The sequence below is a fragment of the Balaenoptera physalus genome (genome assembly GCF_965194825.1).
Source record: "Balaenoptera physalus genome assembly, chromosome: 19".
NCBI classification, from domain to species: domain Eukaryota; kingdom Metazoa; phylum Chordata; class Mammalia; order Artiodactyla; family Balaenopteridae; genus Balaenoptera; species Balaenoptera physalus.
The window spans coordinates 40,292,375-40,314,924 of record NC_138900.1 but is presented as its reverse complement, the minus strand read 5'-3'; the positions used below and the strand labels follow the sequence as shown (position 1 = coordinate 40,314,924).

At 40.9% G+C, this 22,550-nt stretch overlaps 1 protein-coding gene across 5 annotated transcripts in view; it reads right to left on the bottom strand.

Moving 5' to 3' along the window:
• The window catches only part of RSPRY1 (ring finger and SPRY domain containing 1), a 50,577-nt gene that overhangs the window by 7,446 nt on the left and 20,581 nt on the right, over window positions 1-22,550 (bottom strand). For 4 of the 5 annotated variants that reach the window (XR_014256663.1, XM_082436997.1, XM_082436995.1 and 1 more), the window contains exons 5-14: window positions 21,943-22,069; window positions 21,083-21,141; window positions 19,129-19,195; window positions 18,043-18,174; window positions 17,031-17,146; window positions 15,945-16,088; window positions 10,391-10,502; window positions 6,035-6,137; window positions 5,532-5,684; window positions 1,861-1,965 (exon numbers count right to left, since the gene is read on the bottom strand). Coding sequence is in view for 4 of the 5 variants with exons in the window: in XM_082436997.1 (XP_082293123.1) it covers window positions 1,861-1,965; window positions 5,532-5,684; window positions 6,035-6,137; window positions 10,391-10,502; window positions 15,945-16,088; window positions 17,031-17,146; window positions 18,043-18,174; window positions 19,129-19,195; window positions 21,083-21,141; window positions 21,943-22,069 (1,118 nt within the window). In the remaining variant the exon portion in view is untranslated. The remainder of the gene's footprint in view (window positions 1-1,860; window positions 1,966-5,531; window positions 5,685-6,034; window positions 6,138-10,390; window positions 10,503-15,944; window positions 16,089-17,030; window positions 17,147-18,042; window positions 18,175-19,128; window positions 19,196-21,082; window positions 21,142-21,942; window positions 22,070-22,550) is intronic. The other variant, XM_082436998.1, reaches the window with a different exon arrangement.

The window sequence follows — 22,550 nt, the reverse complement described above, 5'->3', positions numbered from 1 at the left end:
TTCTCTGCTCCACTGTCCCTTGGCCTATTTGGGAAATTATATGAATTGATTTCCTATATTGTACTAACCTTGCATTCCTGAAATAAGCCCCCCTTGGTTGTGTTGCTGGGTCCTATTTGGTAATAATTTATTTAGGATTTTTAGGTTTATATTCAGAAGTTTTCTTTCCTTTTTTTTTTTAAGATTTTTTTTGATGTGGACCATTTTTAAAGTCTTTATTGGATCTGTTACAATATTGCTTCTGTCTTATGTTTTGGTTTTTTGGCCATGAGGCACGTGGGATCTTAGCTCCCGGACCAGGGATTGAACACACACCCCCTACATTGGAAGGCGAAGTCTTAACCACTGGACCACGAGGGAAGTCCCACATAAGTTTTCTTTTTTTGTGTGTTTTGTCAGCTTTTCATATGATTACGATGCAGGCTTTGTAAAAAGAATATTGTAGTCTTCCTATTATCTCTGTGGTCTCGAGAAGTTTAAACAGAATCTATCTATTCTCTGAAAGTTTGAAAGAATTCACCTGTGAAACCATCTGGGCTTAGTGCTTTTAGCAGCGGAGGCAAAGGTAGCTTTGATAATCATCTCAATTTCTTCTATGGTAACAGGAATGCTTAGATTTTCAGTCTCTTCTAGGGGTTGGCTCATGTCATTCCGTTTAGCCAGATTTCTCTTCTTAACCTCTACCCTTCTAAAATTGTTGTTGTTGCTGAAAGTGGAGCTAAATTTTCTTATAATTCTTTTATTTCCTCTTCCAACTCTGTTTTGGATATATCTAGGAAGGAGACTGTGGTCATACTGAAGATACCTGGTTCTAAGTTTTTAGATTTCAGCCCTCTTTCATGAGCCCTTATTGTGCACAAAACCACCAAGAAGGGCCAGAAAGCTCAGAGATGAATAAGCCCAGATCCTGAGGCGTTCCGGGCTAGAGAGTTGATATAGAGGAATAATCACAGCTGGAGTCATTGTGCCTTTCTTTCAGAAGAGAGACTGGTATAGCTAGTGGTGAAATGAGATAAACTCACTGCATGTATGTCCCTTACCAGACGATTAGATAACAACACATTTCATAAGATGGCAAATGTACAGAGGCAGAGTCAGGGGCTCAGGCTGAGTCAGACCTGGGGGAGACAAACTGGGGTCCATCACTCCAGGCTCTGGACCTGTAGGCAACCTGCTAGCTAAAGCTATGTCAAGAATAAGAGCAAGGCAGGGTATGGGATGTGATGAATTACAGGGAGCTGGCCTGGAACATCAGCATAGGTATTGATCATATACAGTCAGCACACATGCCTGGGCTAGGCCAAGGCCAGCACACTGCCCAACTCCTCTTCCCCTTTCTAACCTTAGTTGGGATGGTCTTTTTAGGGACTGTCTTACTTGCTGCTCTTGCTGATGTTTTAGACACTCTGTTCTATAGGATCCAGGCTGCCCTTATCTCATACAACTGAAATGTGGTTAGATGGCAGGGAGGTGCTGCCATCTCAGTGCTTAGGAGGGTGAATAATGAGTAAATGAGAAGGCTCTAAAACTAAAAGGGATTTCCCAAGAGGCTCATAATTAGCATTAAACCTTCTACATTTTGTGAATAAAAACTGTGTTTAAACTATAGTGTTGAGTAAATTAAGTAAAACAAAAACAGGCCTTCCATATCAAGCAGCTGCTTCTATTTCAGGTACTTTCTGGAAGACAGCCATGTACTACTTGGCAAACTCTAATTCCTCATTCAGCCCACTTTGGATATTATAAACCTTGATGAACAGCTATGGAACTGGTAACACTGTAAAAAGCAATTCAGGAACAGGATGAAACTTTGTCTAATGTAATGTACAAAAGACGAAATGACCAAACAAACCCTCTTACCTGTGTCCACATGGCTTCAATTGTGTGTCTGCTACCTCATCGCAACACAGGGAGCAGCAGTTTTCCCGGATACTAACTTGCTTCAACAGAGCAAGACGCCTGTGCCTGAGTAGAAAACACAGTTTGAAACTCATTTTGTCAACAAATAAATGGGGCCTCTTAGCAGTGATGCATACGAAGTGCCTTGAAAATGCTCTGTACATGTGAGTCTACCATTTATTCCCTAAGCTTTGTTCAGTAAAGTTTTCACACAAGACATCTCATTTCAATCTTACAATGATTTTCTAAAATAGAGAATGAAGGAGGCATGGTCATTCCCATTTTACAAAGAAAAGGGCAGGAAATGATTTGCATAAGGTCACAGACAAGGAAATGATTTGTATAGGTCAGACACAGTAAACAGATTCAGGAATCAAATTTAAGTCTTTTGGTTCTAAGTCCAGTGCTCTTTTTATTTTACCAGCAAATTAAAAAAAAAAATTTTGTTTATCTATCTATCTATCATCTATCTATCTATCTTATCTATCTTGGCTGTGCCGGTTCGGCACTCGGACTTCTTGGTTACGGCATGCATGCAGGATCTAGTTCCCTGACCAGGGATCGAACCCGTGCCCCCTGCATTGGGAGCGCGGAGTCTTACCCACTGGACCACCAGGGAAGTCCCTACCAGCACATTTTAATGTTTAAAGTCACACATCTCTAAGTGTTTGAGGAAATGCACAGAGCATTTCCCAAGAAAAATGCACACACACATTTTCAAGGTGTTTATGACAGCTCATCATAGTCACCCTGGAAGTCCAGACACCTCGGGTTAGAACCCTCACATTATACTTTCACTCAGCTTGGAATGGAAAAGCAGACATGCAGAACTGCTCTGCTGAAGGTACAGCCTGATGGATGGGCAAGAGAAACAGGAAACAGACATTCGTTCAATTCACATAAGGCCTTATTACGTGCCAGGCACTGTTCCAAGCTTTGGAGATTCAGCAGTGAAGAGAGGACTAAAAAAATATCCCTGCCTTCAGAGAGTTTACACTCCAGTGGCGGTAAAACAGACAATAAATCAGATAAAAAAGTAAGGTATGCAGAATTTTAAATGCTAATGAGTAGTGTGAAGAAAAAGAAAGCAGGGAGGAGAATAAGGAGTGTGTATGTGAGAGGCAGGGAGTTTTAATTTTAAATACGGCAGCTAGGGAAGGTCTCACTAAGATGACATTTAAGTGAAGACATGAAGGGAGTGAGAGAGTGAGCCTTGTGGGCATCTTGGAGAGAAACGGTGATTTATGATAAAAAATATATTTTGTTTACATCTGCATTCCTGGCACAGATTCCTAAAACCCTCTAAAACCCTCGACGATTCATAAGTTAAGAGACCTAGAAAGGTCTTTTGTTCTGTTAATGAGGCGGCTTTTAAAAAGCCCCCTAGGTACCTAAGGATGGGACTGGGAACCAACCAGGTGATAAGAAGGTTGGAACCTTTCAGTTCCCTCCTCTCTCCTCTGCCCCACCTCCTGGGATGGGAAGTGGGCTGGAGACTGAGTTCAATCATCAAAGGCCAATGATTTAATGAACCAGCCCTGTGTAATGAAGCCTCCCTACCAACCCAAAAGGACAAGGTTCAAAGAGTTTCAGGGCTGGTGAACAAGTGAGAGGCAGGGAGACTGGCATACACAGATAGCCCGTTCCTGAGTTATATCCTATTATAATAAACCGGTAACCTAGTAAGAAGTAAACTGCTTTCCTGAGTTCTGTGGTGGTAGCTCTAGCAAATTAATCAAACCCAAGGAGGAGGTCATGGGAGCCTCCAATTTACAGCCAGTTGGTCATAACCTGGACTTGTGACTGGCATCTAAAGTGGGAGAAAAGAGCAGTCTTTGCAGGACTGAGCCCTTCACCCGTGGGATCTGATGCTATCTCCAGGTAGACACTGTCAGAATCGAGTCAACTGCTCAGTGGTACTGGAAAACACACATCAGAACATTCTAGTAGCAGGAAGCATTGCGACAGCAGAACATTCTAGTGCAAAGGCCCTGGGGCTACAATAGTAGACCTGGTATGCTTCAGGAGCAGCAAGGAGGCCAGGATGGCTGAAAGAGCAGGAGCATATGGGAGAGGGTCGGAGGTCAGAGAAGTAATGGAGGAGAGGAGCGGACAAATCGTATAGAGTCTGCTAGGATTTAAGCTTTCACCTTAAGTGAAAGAGGAAGCCACTAGAGTCTTTTCAGCACAGAAGTGCATGATCTGATTTATGTTATAACAAAATCATTCTGGAGCTGTGCTGAATAGACCCAAGGGGGTTAAGGCAGGAACAGGGAGACTACAGTTTAAGGGCAGGGCAAGAACAATCCAGGTGGAAAATGATGGAGGCTTCAACCATGGTGGTAGCAGGGAGAGGGACAAGAAGTAGTTGGATTTGGGATATATTCTGAAGGCACAGCCCACAGGATTTGCTGAGGGATCTGTCGTGGAAATGGCAGAAAGTCATACCCTGCCTTGTCAAGGATACTCTAGGATTACAGCCAGGGAAACTGGAATGACAATGGAGCTATTAACAGAGATGAGGGAAAACTGTAAGAGAAGCAGGTGGTCGTGAGTGGATGACTTTTGTAGCTGAGAGGTGGGTACATGGTGCTTTATTGTACTATTCTTTTTTTCTTTTGTGTGTATCTGAAGTTTTCCATAATAAAAAGTTTAAGAAGAAAAAAAAAAGAATGAATAGAAGAAGAGATAGAGACAGAGAGGATTTACAATATAGAACAATTTACAAGATGCCAGATAGAAACAGGACCATGATCTCCGACCCTGAAGTCAGAAAAGAATACTATTACTATGAGTAAAAAAGGACCCCTTGGCATTAAGGAGGCCACTCAGTCTCCAACAACTCCTGTCTTGGTGTCACTGTCACAAAAAAACAAAGTCTAGTGTATTATAGGACTGCCCTAGCTTGTAACTCTGCTGTTCTTATTCAAGGCAGGCTGCACTTTGGGCGCCAAAGTGAGGTGGTACCCAGAGAAGCTGCCCATAAAAGAAGACTTTCCGACAGCTGGCGACTATTGCCATCGGACTTTTGGAAAGTTTAATTCTGCAGGGGCGGTTAACTAAATGCTGAAGCAGTTTTAACCAAGGCCAGCCTCCAGGGGAACTCTTAGATGGATCGATTGTACCTTTCAGGGCGTATGTGAGAAGGCAGACTTGTTTATGGGCCACATCCAAGAAGACAGGCTACATAAAAAAAATGATGGGGTATGACAGATGAGAAAGGTGTTACTTCACACTTTCACTAAGAGGAATCTGAAGTTCAGAATCCCTGTCAGGCACCGAGACAAGGTGAAGGGAAGTTCTAAGAATGAAACTCAGATCTCTGAGCTGGGATACAAGTGGCCCTTCTGTTCCTGGGATATTATGGAGGCTCTGCCGCTGCAGGCAGGGCTGTCGTCACTGTGTGACATTTTCTAGTTCATCTGGAAACTGCTGACTGAGCCACTCTCAAGTCTTGGGAAACTGAGTCCAAGGGTGAAGTACAGTGCAGAAGGGCTCGTTACAAACCTGCTTTTTGAGCCAGAACAGGAGCTAGGATTACAACATTACGTTATAGATACCTTTAAGACCATAAAGGCCCAACACTGGCTATGTCATGGCCAGTGTGGTCTCCTTGACTGCAGATTCCTTACCTAGGCAAAATGATTTTCTCTTCAGCTGTTAGGAAGGCGTAGTCATTAAAAGTGCTAAATTTCATAGATGGTGGATATTTGAATGGTTTTGCTCCAAAATTGAACTCACATTGTTGATATGACATGAAACTAGCTGCAGCAAAAAATCCAGATCTACAAGTAAAAATGAACAGAGGTCAAGAGAATTCATAAAAACAAAATAAAGCTCATACACAAAGTGGAGTTCAGAAAGTGGGAATAAGTCATACCCGAGCAGAAAGAAGGGTGACATTCTGTTTATTAACCTAGACAGGACTGTGAACCAGAGAACATCCTGCTCTTACCTTCCTATATCAAACTCTGGGATAGTTTTAGGTAAGATCAAATGGGTCTCCAATTACTTGAAATACAGTGATTTCTCATCACAACTGACTACATAAATGGACAAAGTTTGTTTTTTTTTTTCTGGAGAAAAGTACATTCCATGCATCTGCTCAAATTTTTGACTGACAGAAGGTACTTACACAGTAGATGAAAAGACTTGCTTCTCAGGAGGCAGCTGGTTGCCATTTAAAAAGAAAATCATTTGCTTTTCATTCAAGTCTAACAGAAATCCTACTGTGTCTCCTAGAGGATAAAGTGAAACACTGTTAGGATATGGAGATTCTGCTGTCTCAGGGTTTTAATGTCACTGTATTAAGTCTGTTTTTATAGCCCTGTACTCAACATATTCATCGTTTTTGCTTCTCTGCAACTGATCTGACCCATTTACATCAATATTTGGATGTACCATTAAGAGGAAAATGCTGCCAACTAATCTATGAAAAGCCATCAATTGTAAGATGCATCCCAATTTCAAAGATGTGAAAATGTGGGGAAAATGTGCATTTTGGGATCAGTAAAATATGGTAAGATCAAAATCATGAACTTTTTTGCCTCTCTGGTGAGAGTAAAAACTCTCTGAGAGGGAATTCCCCGGCAGTCCAGTGGTTAGGACTCCATGCTTTCACTGCCGAGAGTGAGGGTTCAATCCCTGGTCTGGGAACTAAGATCCTGCAAGCTGTGAGGCACAGCCAAAAAAAACAAAACAAAACAAAACAAAACTGTCTGACATAACAACTGCCCCCAAACATGTTTTTTTTTTTAAAGCATTCATATTCACTCATAAAGTTTTTGCTTTTTAAAATGTCAAAGGGACTTCCCTGGTGGCGCAGTGGTTAAGAATCTGTCTGCCAACGCAGGGGACACGGGTTCAATCCCTGGTTTGGGAAGAGCCCACGTGCCACAACTACCGAAGCCTGCGCGCTTAGAGCCCTCGCTCCGCAACAGCAGAAGCCATCGCAATGAGAAGTGCTCGCACCACAATGAAGAGTAGCCCCCGTTTACCGCAACTAGAGAAAGCCCGAGGGCAGCAAAAAAGACCCAATGTAGCCAAAAATAAATAAATAAATAATAAATTTATATAAATAAATAAATAAATAAATAGTCAAAGATAAATACATGAAATTATAAAGTGATGACAGGAAAAACTGACACTCAATGGTACTGGAGGAAAATCTGGCAATATATGGCAAAAGCCTTGAAATTCTGTATACCCTTTGCCAGAGAAGATTCACTTCTAAGGATTTATCCTGAGAAAATCCAGAATGGTTTATAATTTTTTTATAATAATAATTTTAAAAGGCAAAAATGTAACTGTCCAACCTTGAGGCATTGATTAATATAGTACTATTATATAATGGAATATTGAAAAGCCATTAAAAACAATGTTATTTAATAACCTAGAAAGCTGTTCAAGGCATAGTAAGTGTAACAACAAAAAATATACACCATACACAAAAATAAACTCAAAATGGATTAAAGACCTAAATGTAAGGCCGGATACTATAAAACTCTTAGAGGAAAACATAGGCAGAACACTTTTTCACATAAATCCCAGCAAGATCTTTTTTGATCCACCTCCTAGAGTAATGAAAATAAAAACAAACAAATGGGACCTAATTAAACTTAAAAGCTCTTGCACAGCAAAGGAAACCATAAACAAAATGAAAAGACAACCCTCAGAATGGGAGAAAATATGTGCAAACAAAGCAACCAACAAGGGATTAATCTCTGAAATATACAAACAGCTCATGCAGCTCAGTATCAAAAAAACAAACAACCCAATTAAAAAATGGGTGGAAGATCTAAATAGACATTCCTCCAAAGAAGACATACATATGGCTAAAAAGCACATGAAAAGATGCTCAACATCACTAATTATTAGAGCAATGCAAATCAAAACTACAATGAAGTATCAACTCACACCAGTTAGAATGGCCATCATCAAAAAATATACAAACAATAAATGTTGGAGAGGGTGGGGAGAAAAGGGAATCTTCCCACACTTTTGGTGGGAATGTAAATTGGTACAGGCACTATGAAGAACAGTATGGAGGTTCCTTAAAAAACTAAAAATAGAGCTACCATATGATCCAGCAATCCCACTCCTGGGCATATATCAGGAGAAAACCATAATTTGAGAAGATACATGCATCCCAATGTTCATTTCAGCTCTATTTACAATAGTCAGGACATGGAAGCAACCTAAATGTCCATCAACAGAGGAATGGATAAAAAAGATGTGGTGCATATATACAATGGAATATTACTCAGCCATAAAAAAGAATGAAATAATGCCATTTACAGCAACATGGATGGACCTAGAGATTGTCATACTGAGTGATGTAAGTCAGACAGAGAAAGACAAATATTACATGATATCGCTTATATGTGGAGTCTAAAGTAAGGGTACAAATGAACTTATCTACAAAACAGAAATAGAGTTATAGATGTAGAAAACAAACTTATGGTTACCAGGGGGTAAGGGCGGGGGGAGGGACAAATTAGGAGATTGGGATTGACACATACACACTACTATATATAAAATAGATAACTAATAAGGACCTACTGTATAGCACAGGGAACTCTACTCAGTACTCTCCAATGGCCTATATGGGAAAAGAATCTAAAAAAGAGTGGATATACGTATATGTATAACTGATTTGCTTTGCTGTACACCTGAAACTAATACAACGTTGTAAATCAACTATATTCCAATAAAAATTTTAAAAATTATTTTAAAGGTAAATTAATAAAAAAAATACATATCTATATATACACACTAGATTGTGTTTTAAAGAAATCTCTGGATGGAGGAATTACATGAGATTTTGGTTTCATTTTGCTTTTTACCCCTATTTTCCAAATTTTGTAATAAACTTAAGAAATCTTTTAAAAAATCATTTAAAAAACAAACAAGACAGTCTTTGCAGACAGTGCCTCTATTTTATGCTTTGTTAAATGAAGAAGTGTTGGACTTCCCTGGTGGCGCAGTGGTTAAGAATCCACCTGCCAATGCAAGGGACACGGGTTCCATCCCTGGTCAGGGAAGATCCCACATGCCGCAGAGCAACTAAACCAGTGCGCCACAACTACTGAGTCTGCGGTCTAGAGCCCGCGAGCCACAACTACTGAGCCCGCGTGCCACAATTATTGAAGCCCATGTGCTTAGAGCCTGTGCTCCGCAACAAGAGGAGCCACCACAATGAGAAGGCTGATGAGAAGGCTGCGCACCGCAACAGAGAGTAGCCCCTGCTCGCTGCAACTAGAGAAAGCCTGTGCGCAGCAACGAAGACCCAACGCAGACAAAAATAAATAAATTTATAACGACAACAAAAAAATATCAGAAAAGTATTTAAAAAAAAAATGAAGAAGTGTTATGTTCCTTTAACCTGCAAACCCTTAAAATGAGGGCTTATGTCGGCTTTGCAGGTTTTTTCCTTTCCACACTATTAGTTAATTAAGAGAAGCTGTCCCCTCACAGCAAGGGTCAAATTCCTGCTCTCTTAGCATGCCTGAAAATTCAGTTTACATCTATAATGCTGATTGCGGCAGGAAACAGAGAGAGGGAAGCCTGGAGAAGAAGCTGGGCTATATCCCCCATCTAGCTCCAATGCTGGGAATAAAATTTTTCCGGAGGTTCCATCCCCTACCATATGACTCTATGTCTTCAGAACAAGGCAGTGCACCAGGAGGCCCCTTGAGAATACTACCCTCCAGTGCAGTGGCGCTGAAGCAGGGAAGCCCTGTTTTCACTGTATTTAGTTGGGGGTAAAAACGCTCACCGTAAATTTTTTGGTATAAGTGTTTAACAAATCAACTGTGGCTCTAACTATGCTGTTTGAATCTTTCATTAATAAATGTTTTCATGGGTCTAGGGCGTTGGATATTGCAAAGCAGTTGGAAAAAAAAACTGAATGGGGCAAAAAAGATCATGCTGTTGATAAGATATATTCTTGCTAAAATCCTAGAGCCTTGATTGAGAGTCCTGGTAGCCTATGCCCCTACAGCATCCGGAGCCCGATGTCTGGAGAAATGAGGCTGGGCAGAAGTGTTTGAGACTAACAGTACTCAAGTCACCCTTAAAAGCTGCCCTAGAGAGCCCCGGAATGTGTCCACTGAATAGTGCCGATTCTCTGAAAATAACCTTATTTTATTGGCATTACAATTTCAGTGTCCTCAATATCTCCACGGCTGCTTTGATTTAAGACATATACCCAGAGAGGAAACTAGAATTCATATTAATCTTAAGATGATCATTTTCCCACTAAATTAAGAATTTTATAGTCTGAAATGTTTTGCTAAAGGAAGGGCTCCATCAGAGGTGACTATCAGGAGAGTACGGTTCACATCTATGGTAGGGGATATAAAGGCTAATATCCCTTTTCACATTTACTCTTTTTCCATTAAAAGATTTTAAAGCCTAACATAATAAATGCCTCATCATAACCAGATGTCTTAACCTAATTAATAAATTCATGATGGAGAGGAATGAATACCTTCTTTCCAGCAGGGGTGTTGGTGAGGCTTACTTCTGGCGTTGTACCAAATCAGCTGCCGGCAGCCATCGTATGCACAGGAGTATTCGTCGTCCCCAATGCCGTAGCCTTCCTGGAGGGAGAGAGGGCCCAGAAGATTAGCAAGGCTCTGCCTGATGTGTTCTGAGAAAACAGAGTGTATCTTTTATAACCATTAACCTGGTGGCTAGAATTCTAAGCTTTTTGGATGAAGGGAGAGAGCCTACAGTTCTTGGAAGATACCAAAATTCTGACATAGAGTCAGAATAGAGTGTGACTTCACCAACAAATTTTTCCCAAGTTTCATGTCTGTTAGTTCATTTAATTCTCATGAACCACCTTGAGGCTGGTGGTATTATATTCCATTTTAAGAGGAAATAAGGCTCAGAGAAGTCAACCAGCTTGCCCAGGGACATGTTACTAAAAAAGTCAAGTTTGGACCTTGGAATTTTCTGATTCCAAGGCTGGTGTGGGCAAACACCTTTCTTTCATGTAGTACACTTCAAAACACCCACATGCTCAGAGATTTCAAAACTGGAGACAACAGAAGGTTACAGTGGGTAATCAGCTAATAGGTATTCTGAGATATCTGAACATCACACAGGTCCTTGGCAGCTTCTTTTATTACTTACTGCCTTTTAATTATTTCACAATTATTTTATTGTTAACATAAAAGGGTAGGTGGGATCTTAAGAAATTATTTTGAGCACTTATAAGAAGAAAATAGAAAATACAGAGGAAACATGCAGATCAGACAACTGCTATCTTTAAGGCTCAATGGTGAAAGATTCTAGTGGAGAAAGGCATTGAAAATGTGGGCTGAATCCAAGTAAGATCTCAGATCCTGGTGATGGTCTGCTTATTCTATGCGACAATGAAGTGAGGAGATAGACTGGAAAAAGGGCTCCAAGATGCTTCTTGACTACTCGGACCACAACATACTGAACTCGGATGAGTGTTCTCCAAAGTGAGGCTTCTGAATTAGCTTCTGAATGCACTATTCAGACTATTCAAGAGTTAAATGAACCTGCATAAGTTCTCAGCATAAGGCCGAGAAGATATTCACCAGTCTATTAGAAAAAACACCTTGCTATTCCTTTCAAAGCCTGAACAAATAAGTAAAAACTTATTTTTTATTTGTGGGTGTTGGGGCATAGGCAAAAGGCAAGCAATTCTTTTCTATCTTTCCTTTCTAATGTCCTATGAAGTCCTCCACTGAACACTTGAAAGAAATTCCTAGAAGATTCCCAGCCACCAAGAATTGGTTAAGAGCAGACTTTACCATGCAATGTCTTCTATGCCTGGATGCATTTCACAGTAGAGTGGCATTTGGAGACAGAGGGGGAACTCTAATCATTCTAACCACAGATCAACTTCTACAGGCTAAGAAGTAGGTGCCTCTGCTAAGCAGAGATACACTTTATTATTTTTTTAAAATTTATTTATTTTATTTATTTTTGACTGCGTTGGGTCCTCGCTGCTGTGCACGGGCTTTAGTTGCAGCGAGTGGGTCCTCGTTGTGGTGCGTGGGCTTCCCATTGCGGTGGCCTCTCCCGTTGCGGAGCACGGGCTCTAGGCACGCAGGCTTCAGTAGTTGTGGTGCCTGGGCTCAGTAGTTGCGGCTCGCGGGCTCCAGAGCACAGGCTCAGTAGTTGTGGCACATGGGCCTAGCTGCTCCATGGCATGTGGGATCTTCCCGGACCAGGGCTCAAACCCATGTCCCCTGCATTGGCAGGCGGATTCCCAACCACTGAGCCACCAGGGAAGCCCAGAGATACACTTTAAAAAGTCCTTTGAGCTCACATACCAAAGAGCAGTCCAGATGTACTACACCCTATTTCAATGTGAAAATATTCCCAGCAGAACTATAACTATGGTCTCCATCAGCTGAGGCAGATAAATGAGAGAACAGTGTAGCTAGCTTGGTACTTGGGGTGATTATTTTGATCCGCCTGTTTCTGGTCATGTATACTTTAGTAATAGCAACATTACTAAAAACAAACAAAAAAAAAGCGTTTATCCATAGTTTGTTGTTTAGGAAATATACTGACTCCTACCCTATGTGGTGGACACCATCTTTTCTTCTGCTCTCCAGTATCCCTACCACTTCCTGCTATGGGGAATGTAATGAAGATGCAGTGTCCTGCCTCCTGCTCTGGAGATGGAGGGGTAAGATGTGACCTTGGCCAACCGGACCCTCCCATCAGACACCTAGTGTCTGTGACCCCACATGGAGGAATGGTTAGGACCTTTGTGGCAGCAGTGTTGGCATCCTGGTCCCTAAAACACTGGCTGTTGTACTTCTTGTGTCTTGGCCTCTGACGCTGCCTTGGAGCCTGTCTGGTTCCCAAACCCCTCAATAGTCTGGGAGCCCCCAGTAGGCTTCCAAGTCATTCTTTTCCTGTTTAAGATAGCAGAGTCATTTTCTCCATGGCAAGAGGCTTCAACAGGGAAAGAAGCATGGGCTGCCTCGACCAGGGTTTGAATTGTTCGCCAGCAGTTGGAGGCTAGGTGACTTTGGGCAAGTTTCTAAATTAATTTCTTTTAACTTCATTCTCATCTTTAAATGGGAGAATAATACCTTCCCAAACTCTCAAAAAGATTAGAGATGAGTATGTGAAAGACCTGTCACATGGTAGATGCTCATGAAAAGGCAAAAGATATTTTAGATAAGTCCAAATGCACCCTTGGAGACTTGCTCCTCCCAAACCCCCATAAAGATATACAAGATAACTATTCTCTAAGTGACCTGAACAAGAACTATCCTTTAGCTTCTCAGATTAATGATCTATGTCCAAGCCCAACACTTTGATCATCTTTTCAAAACCGAAGCCCAAGCAGTAGGAGTTAAAATAAGTCTATGAACAGACTTCAAATTTTTAGAAACTGCGTGTATCCTAGGAATGACTTATTCCATAAAACCACACCCTATCTGTACAGGCAAAAAGATTCAGAATCATCAGAACAATGCCCATGTGAAGCAAAGTTGTAAGTATGGCAACATCATTAAAATCCTACATTTGGGGAAAGATACATCAGACTTCACCATTTTCTAACCAACCAGTACTTGAATCAGGGAAAAATGTTTCGTTTTTGTTTGTTTGTTTGTTTGTTTAAATTTTATTTATTTTATTTTATTTATTTATTTATGGCTGTGTTGGGTCTTCGTTTCTGTGCGAGGGCTTTCTCTAGTTGCGGCGAGCGGGGGCCACTCTTCATTGCGGTGCGCGGGCCTCTCACTATCGCGGCCTCTCTTCTTGCAGAGCACAGGCTCCAGACGCTCAGTAATTGTGGCTCACGGGCCTAGTTGCTCCGCGGCATGTGGGATCCTCCCAGACCAGGGCTCGAACCCGTGTGCCCTGCATTGGCAGGCAGATTCTCAACCACTGTGCCACCAGGGAAGCCCTCCTTTTTGTTTTTTAAAGAAAGAAATTAAGTCTATCAAGCAATCTGGAGGGTAGGAAGATAGTATGTTAAGCCTCTTAACTTGAGAAGCCAAAGTTGTTGCAACTATATGGCAGAAATTAGTTTCATCCATCAGATAAAATGATCTAGCTTCATTGGCCATTAAAAAAAAAACAGTCTGCAACATTCAGTCTCAAATATACTACACTCAGACCTGTAGTGTGCTGCCAAATTAGGAGAGGCACATTTTATATCGAAGCTTTCTCCCGAGAGGAATCCACATTTCTTCTAGTTCCCGAACAAATCTTTACTTCCAAATGAGACTAGCTACTTCTCTGAGACTCTCCCCACTTTCAAATGCAAAGAACACAACTATTGTAGAATAGGAAGGGGACTGAATTCTAGTCCTAGTTTCTTTTTGTCCCAGTCTTAGTCTCAGTTTTCTCATCTGTGAAATGGAAACTGTGACAGTAAAAACTGTTGTGGGAATCAGATGATAGGCTCTAAAATGAAGGTGCTCTGGAAATTAAGATTTTTTTTTTTAAGTCCTAAAAAATCATCTTGAGGACATCATTTGGGGCAGGCTGTCAGTGTAACTGATACTGTCTTCTTTAAATTAGTGCCCAAGTTGGGCACTAAAAGACTAACTGGCATTGCTCTCCAGACCCACTTACTTCTGACTACACGGTGCCACAAAAAAGCCCCATTCTTCCAGGTTTTAGTTAAGGCCTAGTGGACTAGGAAGCGCTGCATCAGGGAAGGTTCCCAACAAAGCAATGGCAGACTGGGGTCCAGTTTTCCATCCTGGACAAAAATCCAGACCTGACCTCTCCCTGTGCCCTCTTCCTCCAATTTGTCTCTTTCCAGCAAGGAGTTTAGTAAAATGCCACGAACAATTCCAGGATGCTGTACAGCCTTGTTGAAAGGGCACTTTAGAAACTAGCTTTATGGGAGGCAAGTTTTAGTTTGATTTTGTTGGAGCACTTCTAAAACCCATCCCAGGACCTTACATATGGGATGGGAGGCTATTATTTAGATTAACATAAAAAAAAAAAAATCTAAGGGACTTTTCCCAGCTCAAAGGGTAAAAATCATATGTCCACAAAATATTCCTGATCAAAACTGGATTAATTCCAAACAGCTTATAATATGACTATAAGAAGAAAGCCAATTGGGTTGGGCATTAGAAGGGTATAAAGTGGCAAGAAATTAACATTTGTAGGAAAGCGAAGAACCCCAACCTCTCACACCCAGGTAGAGGCAGCCCAATTCTGCTTCCTCTAGTGGACTTAATTTTCCCTTATAAATTACAGCTTTGTATAGCAAAAGATAAATACTGAATATTGAAAACAAATGTGCCTACTAATTACAAGGTAAAAGTAAAGTAAGAGGAGTCAAGACAACATTTAGTATTTTATGAAAGCAATAGAATTCCTACAAAGTTCCTAAAGCTTAAACGCAAGGTAAAAACCATCACTGGACCCAATATAAAAACTGAGCCAAAGATGTGGCTGGGGCTGGAGCAGAGCCGAAAAAGAAAAAGAGGGGCTTCCCTGGTGGCGCAGTGGTCAAGAATCCGCCTGCCAGTGCAGGGGACACGGGTTCGAGCCCTGGTCCGGGAAGATCCCACATGCCGCGGAGCAACTAAGCCTGTGCGCCACAGCTACTGAGCCTGCACTCTAGAGCCTGCGAGCCACAACTACTGAAGCCCGCACACCTAGAGCCCGTGCTCCACAGCAAGAGGAGCCACCCCAACGAAGAGTAGCACCCCCTCGCTGCAACTAGAGAAAAGCCCACGCGCAGCAACAAAGACCCAATGCAGCCAAAAACAAAATAAATAAAATAAATAAGTTAATTAAAAAAAAGAAAAGGAAAAAGAGCACATCTAAACTCTGGGTGGAAGATTAACATGAACTTAAAACTTGAGGGAAAAAAACAGCTGAAGGGCAATTTCACCTGTGTTTTCCTATTTCTAAATCAGCTTAGAAAACCACTGTTAGGGATTTGGCACCATGTGATTCAGCCCAAGGAACGATTATTGTGCAAAACTATCTGAAAAATGAGTATCCGCCACCCACTCGCCAAAAAAACTGCTGCTGCTCTCATCCGCACAGGTCTCCAAGGTACTCACGTGATTGAGAAATTTGCTGTCTCGTGTGGCCCAGCCGATCTGCATGACGCCAGAAGTGACCACTGTTACTTCGTAGTACCACACCCCAGCATCCACACAAAAGGTGCAGCGCACACTTTCAAAAGAAGAGGCATCACAGCGAGCCTGGCAAAATCAAAGAGCATGGCAGTCCACCATCAATGCCTGAAGACCACCAGAGATAACCGACTGCTCAGAAGGTGGAACCTATTCTTCCTCATTAAAGCTCCTGGTGGACTACTGTCTTCTTCCCTGTGCATTCTCAGTGACAAAAAGTACAAAACCAAAGGAAGGACACTCTACTTTATAGTTTAATTTCCAGAGAGTTCCAGATTGAAAGGATTGGAAGACCTCAAAATAAGAATTAGTGAAGGCTACTGGCTTCATTTTTAAGTACTTACAGAGCTTTGCTCTTATAGTAGAATCTTTTCCAAATGCATAAACATTGCCTTAACCTGTACTTGTTAGGGAGGGAGATGAGGGAGAGAAGGATATTGAAGGGTATAAGATGGAGTACCTAAAAATAATCTAAAGCAGAAAGCTACGTAAAGCATTTGGCAAGATGTAAGATCAAAGAGCCTATGTGCAGCCATTCTTCAAACGGCTCTTTAACCTTGACATGTCTAGTGCCTAACGGTACCTTCCTGTATATTAAGCAGCTCTTTCATTAACCTTCACCCCCAAATCAGCAACATTTTCAACATACAGGGAGAAGGTGAAGCTCTAGACTGAATACAATTGGTTATGCAGGGATTTAAAAAGGGAAGGGCCTCTTTTAGAAACACTAGTCTTTGTACCTTTAACTGCACAAAATGGCAGAGATGAAAATCATACATATTTAAACCAATCAAACATTATAGCATGTACTATATGTATAGGACCATGTGAGATATGAAAGAGTAAATAATATCCCAAACACGCTCTCTCCCACCACTTCTACCTCTAAACACTCTTTGAGTATGTAGAAAATTTCCATCTATTTTGCAAGGATTGCTTTTGTTCAGAACCAGGGCACGAAAATGAGGACAAGATTTTTTCCCCAGAATGGTCCGTCTATGGAAGCTTTACCTCCAAGCCATGAGGCGAGATCTTCAGGTACTCGCTGACATCGTTGCTATTTAGCATGGCCTTAATGCTATTCAAGTCCACTTTCTCATAGGTCAGCTGCCTACCTTCTTTTAAAACTGCAAAAGAAAAAGTGGGCACATTTCTAAGGCAGGCTGTTGTGGAGAAAAAAGCTACTGTCATCGCTAGTTGCCATTCTAGTTAAGAAGTGGAGGTGCTCATAAATGGCAGAATTGGTAGACTTATATCCTTAGCTTTGCTGCTACACTGCCATATGAAGATTAATTAAGCAAATACTAGTAAAGGCAGCACTTCTAGGTTTATATTTCTGTTCCCTATAGTCATTATTTTGCATGTAGCAAAATCCAAATGGTACTTTTTCAGAATTATTCTTTAACTGGCACTACACAGGCTGGGCACTGAGCTACTCCGCATAATGTTGCAGTAGGAGCAGAGGGGTCACATGTCCAACTGTGCTTTAGCACAGTGCTACCTGTGGGAGGGGGAGTGAGGTTAGAGCAGTAATATAGTTTTAGTTCTTGCAGCCCTTGGAGGAGAAAAAGAAACGTTGGGAGCAACTCTCACGGTATAGGTAAGACATGACTTGAGTTTTGAAGAGCAAAGCTGGGACAGAGAGAAGAGTAAAGAGGGAATTCCAAGTGAGGGGAACATGCCCAGGGGTAGGAATGATTGGGAACTGCTTGTAGGACAGTGAGAAGAGTTTGTGTTGGAAAGAGTTGATTAGACAGTGGCGTCTGATTAATAGCCTGGATGCAGGAGGAAACAGGGGACCAGTAAAAGTTTTTGAACAGGAGAGTGCTGCAATTAGAAGCATTCCATCTAATAGTCTGAAGAGTCCCTAGGATACTTTACTGCTAGAATATAGCCAACCCACCAGTAGAGGAACTTATACGGAAAAACTCACACTGTCACAAAATAAAGACCTGTGATCCTATTTAAGAAGTGGATTTGGAAATGAAAACAGGCATTTTAATAAAGGACAACTCCTACTTACAGAGATTGTCTAAGCTCCACTGGGCACAGAAACCAACTTGACGTTTCAGATAATCAGGATCATCAGCCCAGGACTCTAATGTGACAAGCCGGTCACTAATACTGGATTCAGATATAGTCAATTTATTTTCACCTGTTGGGAAGACATAAACCTTAAATTAACCATGAAAGAGTAGGATGATTTGCTGGGTAGATTAATGGAGGGTAAGAGTGAGGAGAGACAATTAGAGAATCTGGAAACTATAATAATGACAAAGCCCAAGAGCTCTATTTTCTAGAAAGTAGCAATATGATCACTAAATTTTTAGCTATAAAAAGTGGGTAATCACGGTCACCAAGTTTTGATTCTTTTTATATATATATATATATATATATATATATATATATATATTTTTTTTAACATCTTTATTGGAGTATAATTGCTTTACAATGGTATGTTAGTTTCTGCTTTATAACAAAGTGAATCAGCTATACATATACATATATCCCCATATCTCCTCCCTCTTGCGTCTCCCTCCCACCTTCCCTATCCCACCCCTCTAGGTGGTCACAAAGCACCAAGCTGATCTCCCTGTGCTATGTGGCTGCTTCCCACTAGCTATCTGTTTTACATTTGGTCGTGTATATATGTCCATGCCACTCTCTCACTTCGTCCCAGCTTACCCTTCCCCCTCCTCGTGTCCTCAAGTCCATTCTCTACATCTGCGTCTTTATTCCTGTCCTGCCCCTAGGTTCTTCAGAACCATTAAGTTTTGATTCTTTAGGTGAGAAAACTCTTCCCTTTGTCACTGTTACATCTTACTGGCTTTGAGATGTTTACCCAGACAAGTCAGAATGTATGCATGCTTCTTATTTATTTATTTGGCTGTGCCACACGGCTTGAGGGATCTTAGTTCCCCAACCGGGGATTGAACCTGGGGCCACAGCAGTGAAAGCCCAGAATCCTAACCACCAGGCCACCAGGGAATTCCCCAGAATGTATGCATGTTTGATGGGGTTCAAAAGCATAAGCTCATCCAGTAACTATGAAAAATAAGATTTTTAACAAGCAATATAGATCATTAATGTAAGAAGTCACTATACCTACTTGTCTGTGCAAACTTTTCCAGTGCGATAAGTGCAAAAAGCATGACTGTGGGGTGGGACTGTAATTTCTGAAAGACAACAAAAGATTAAAAAAAAAAAAAAAGCAAGAAAAAAATCATTGTCCTGCGGAGGCAGCAAGTTATCAATTTCCTCTTCTTACCCAATGTGTGCTAGATTTTTTTTTTTGGAGCAGTAGGAAAAGTTTTACTCATTCAAGTCCATGATTATCCATTTGCTAATATTGTTAGTAATAAACCAAGATAGAGTCTCTTAAAATCTTATATTATTTTCTTGAAGTTACTGTGTTCGTTTATAGATATGGAAATTTCAAAAGTATCTTATTAAATGTACTGTTATTTTACTTAGTAACATTTATATATTAAAGCTTTGTTAAATAAAATCATGCTGATTCTTATATTCCTTTAAGCAAGCCAAAAAGAAGCCCAGAAATATAGCTAAAAATGGCTTTTTATTCAGAACCCTAAAAGGAGCCATTCATCACTACCAAGTTCCAAAATTATAAATAATGAAATTAACAACTCATGGCTTCATTTTCAATCTGTTCTCTGAAAGGAATTCTACAAATGCTGATGGTAGGTGGGAGAGAGCAACAAGTGAGCTCTTTCAGTTACATTTAAGTTCATGTCACATGTGTTCACATTTGAAGGAAGGTCTATCTGCTTAACATCGTATCTTCTCCCAGCCATCCTTCCCCACAGCTATGCTAGGTGCCTGCGAAAGAGCTCTAGAACAACAGATGATTTCCACTCACTTTTCTGGTGCCCAACTGGGTTCTACAGAGCTCATGTAACCATCGCCCTTCCCTGCTGCAAAGCCTGTTTAGCACGTCAATCCCTCTGTCTGGTTTTTCAGGCCCTGAGCCCTCCCCACCTGGCTACTAAGTCTATGTCCTCCTGTCTCTGAACACTGTCTTCTGATCAGATAATTCTCCATAATATGATGGGAACATGGCCATTTCTGGCTCTAGGCTTCTTCCGGTGATGTGCCCTTAGCCAAGAAACCCATTTCTTCCTCCTGTGTGCACAAACAAATCCTAGCCCTGTGGTGTGACCCAGCTGAGGTTCCACCTTCACCAGGAAGTCTGCCTCCCATGACTCCCAGCCTCCTCCACCTGTTTCTCCCACCTCCCAACCACCTTCTCAGATCCCTTGGCACTTGGTCTGAAGGAAGCTATTTTGCCCTTGATCATATCCTGTCATAAAATGGAGGCTAACTGTCTTGTCTGAGTAGTTTTGTTCCCCTAACCAGGAAACTGCTTGAGGGCAAAGGACTATTAGACTACTTCTGTACCCCTACAGTGCTTACTTAGCATAGTGTCAAGTGTTTTAAGTACATATCATATAGGTCCTGAAAAATAGGGTCTTTCAGATTTTAAAAAAAGGCCAATGCACAGCAGGTCTGCAAAAATAACTTTAAAAAACACAGACCAGTCAAGACTGCAGTCAAGCAGTGTGAGAGATCCGATAGCACAGCCTTGGCAAACCACAAGCTTCCCAGACGATATATCAAATAATCAACAATAGTTTTAAGAGCAGTAGTGGTGGGAGGGAAGGAGGAACAGAGATTTATATACACTGGGAACCTGACCTCACAGTTTCCTGGCTTGGAATGCCGTGTAATTTCGTTCCCACTGTGGAGGTTCCTACTACCATTTGGCAGACTCTAAGGACGCACACACAAAAAAGCCAATCATAGCACCTATCTTATGACTAAATTTAAAACCAGACCAACTCAGCTGTTTTTGCTTGCAATAAATTCCTATCCTGCCCTTACTTTTTTTTAAACACAGGAAGGAATAGATAAACACTCAGGAAACACCTGCAAATAAAATTTATAGCTGATTCCATTCTCTGTGCCAGTGGCTAAGTGGGCAATTTTAGAAAAATGCACAATTCTAGATGACTAAGAATAACTAGCTTTGATGTCTCACTTACCAGACACTGTAGCAAATATTCCAGTATTCCTGGGCTAAGTAAACCTATACTTGCAGGACCTAGACGAATACAACAAACACTGGATATAATTAAATGTGTTACATTATTTTGAATTTGTAACTAATACCAATAAAATTGTAGGGCTCTTTTACAAAGTACTCTCATGTGCATTATCTTATTCAAGTCTCCTACTTAAGGTAGGGAATAGTACTATCCCCATTTCACAGTTGAGCAACTGAGCCCACTCCTGAGACACACTCCTGAAGTGACTTACTCCAGGGTACTTGGGGAGCACATGGCAGAGGCTGAACCAGTACCCATGCTTTGATTTCTAATCCATTGTTTCTTCCACCATAAATGATACAACTAGCTGGGTTATTCACCTATACTTTGATGTTAACTTTCCTAAAATGGGTAACATTCACAGACAAGTAAAAAATCTGCTTGTCTTCTCAGGAATTGCTCCAATTTAAAGTTCCTTTTCTTCTTCCCCTACCGAATATGTCTCTATTGCCTAGCTAAACTTTATAAAGTGTGTGTATATGTATATTATATATTACATACAATCTTTATTTATCATATGAGCTTAGCCTTTTCTCTTATTTTTAATTTTAAAGCAAATAAGGAGAACTTTTTCTTTTAAATTTCCCTCTGAAAGTCCTCAAAGCTAAATTAGTTTGCATTTACCTCTGTGGCCTTGAGTAATTTTTTTCCAGTTAGGCCCTGTTGCTCAATTTTATTTTATTTTTTTAGAGACACTTCTTTCTGGTAAAGCAGGTTTGATCAAAGACCTGCAGTGCCATCTTCCCCTTGATGTTAAACAACTTAAGATCTTCTTTGGTGGAGCTTCCCAGAGTTACCTGCTAGTTTCTCAGCCAAGCAGCCTAGGACTGCAGATGTGTTCCTGTGTTTGGCAGGATGCCCTGAGTCCTGGCAAGCTACTTCTCCATTTAAGTTGAGAATTTCAGTCAATTTCTGGAGTGCATCCTAAAAACAAAAATGTACAAACGGATTTGATAAATATATTACTTAGGTTTTTTTTCTCAAGGTAATTCTCTGACACAAAAGCAATAACAACGTGTTAAATTAACTCAGAATGACCATACAAAAATGATATAATATAGCCACAGGATACCATTATTGATGGGAAATATTATTTGATCAACCTGAAAGTTTTCTTAAATGAATTGCTAGATTCCATTTCATTCAAAATGTACCAGTTGTATCAAATATATGCTATATACTTGAGTCGTTAAACAGACTAAATCCACCCAAATGCCAGTATGATTGATAACAATAGGGCCTAGTGATACTGAAGTAAAAAGTTTCTTACAAAATTTTTTTTTATCAATCAAGAACAAATATCACCAGAATTTTAAAGGCAAAGACTTTAAAAGACCAGGCAAAGGTCAATTCACCAGTGACAAGGCCAAAGACTTTTCCCTCTGTCCATGTTTTCCATGTTAGG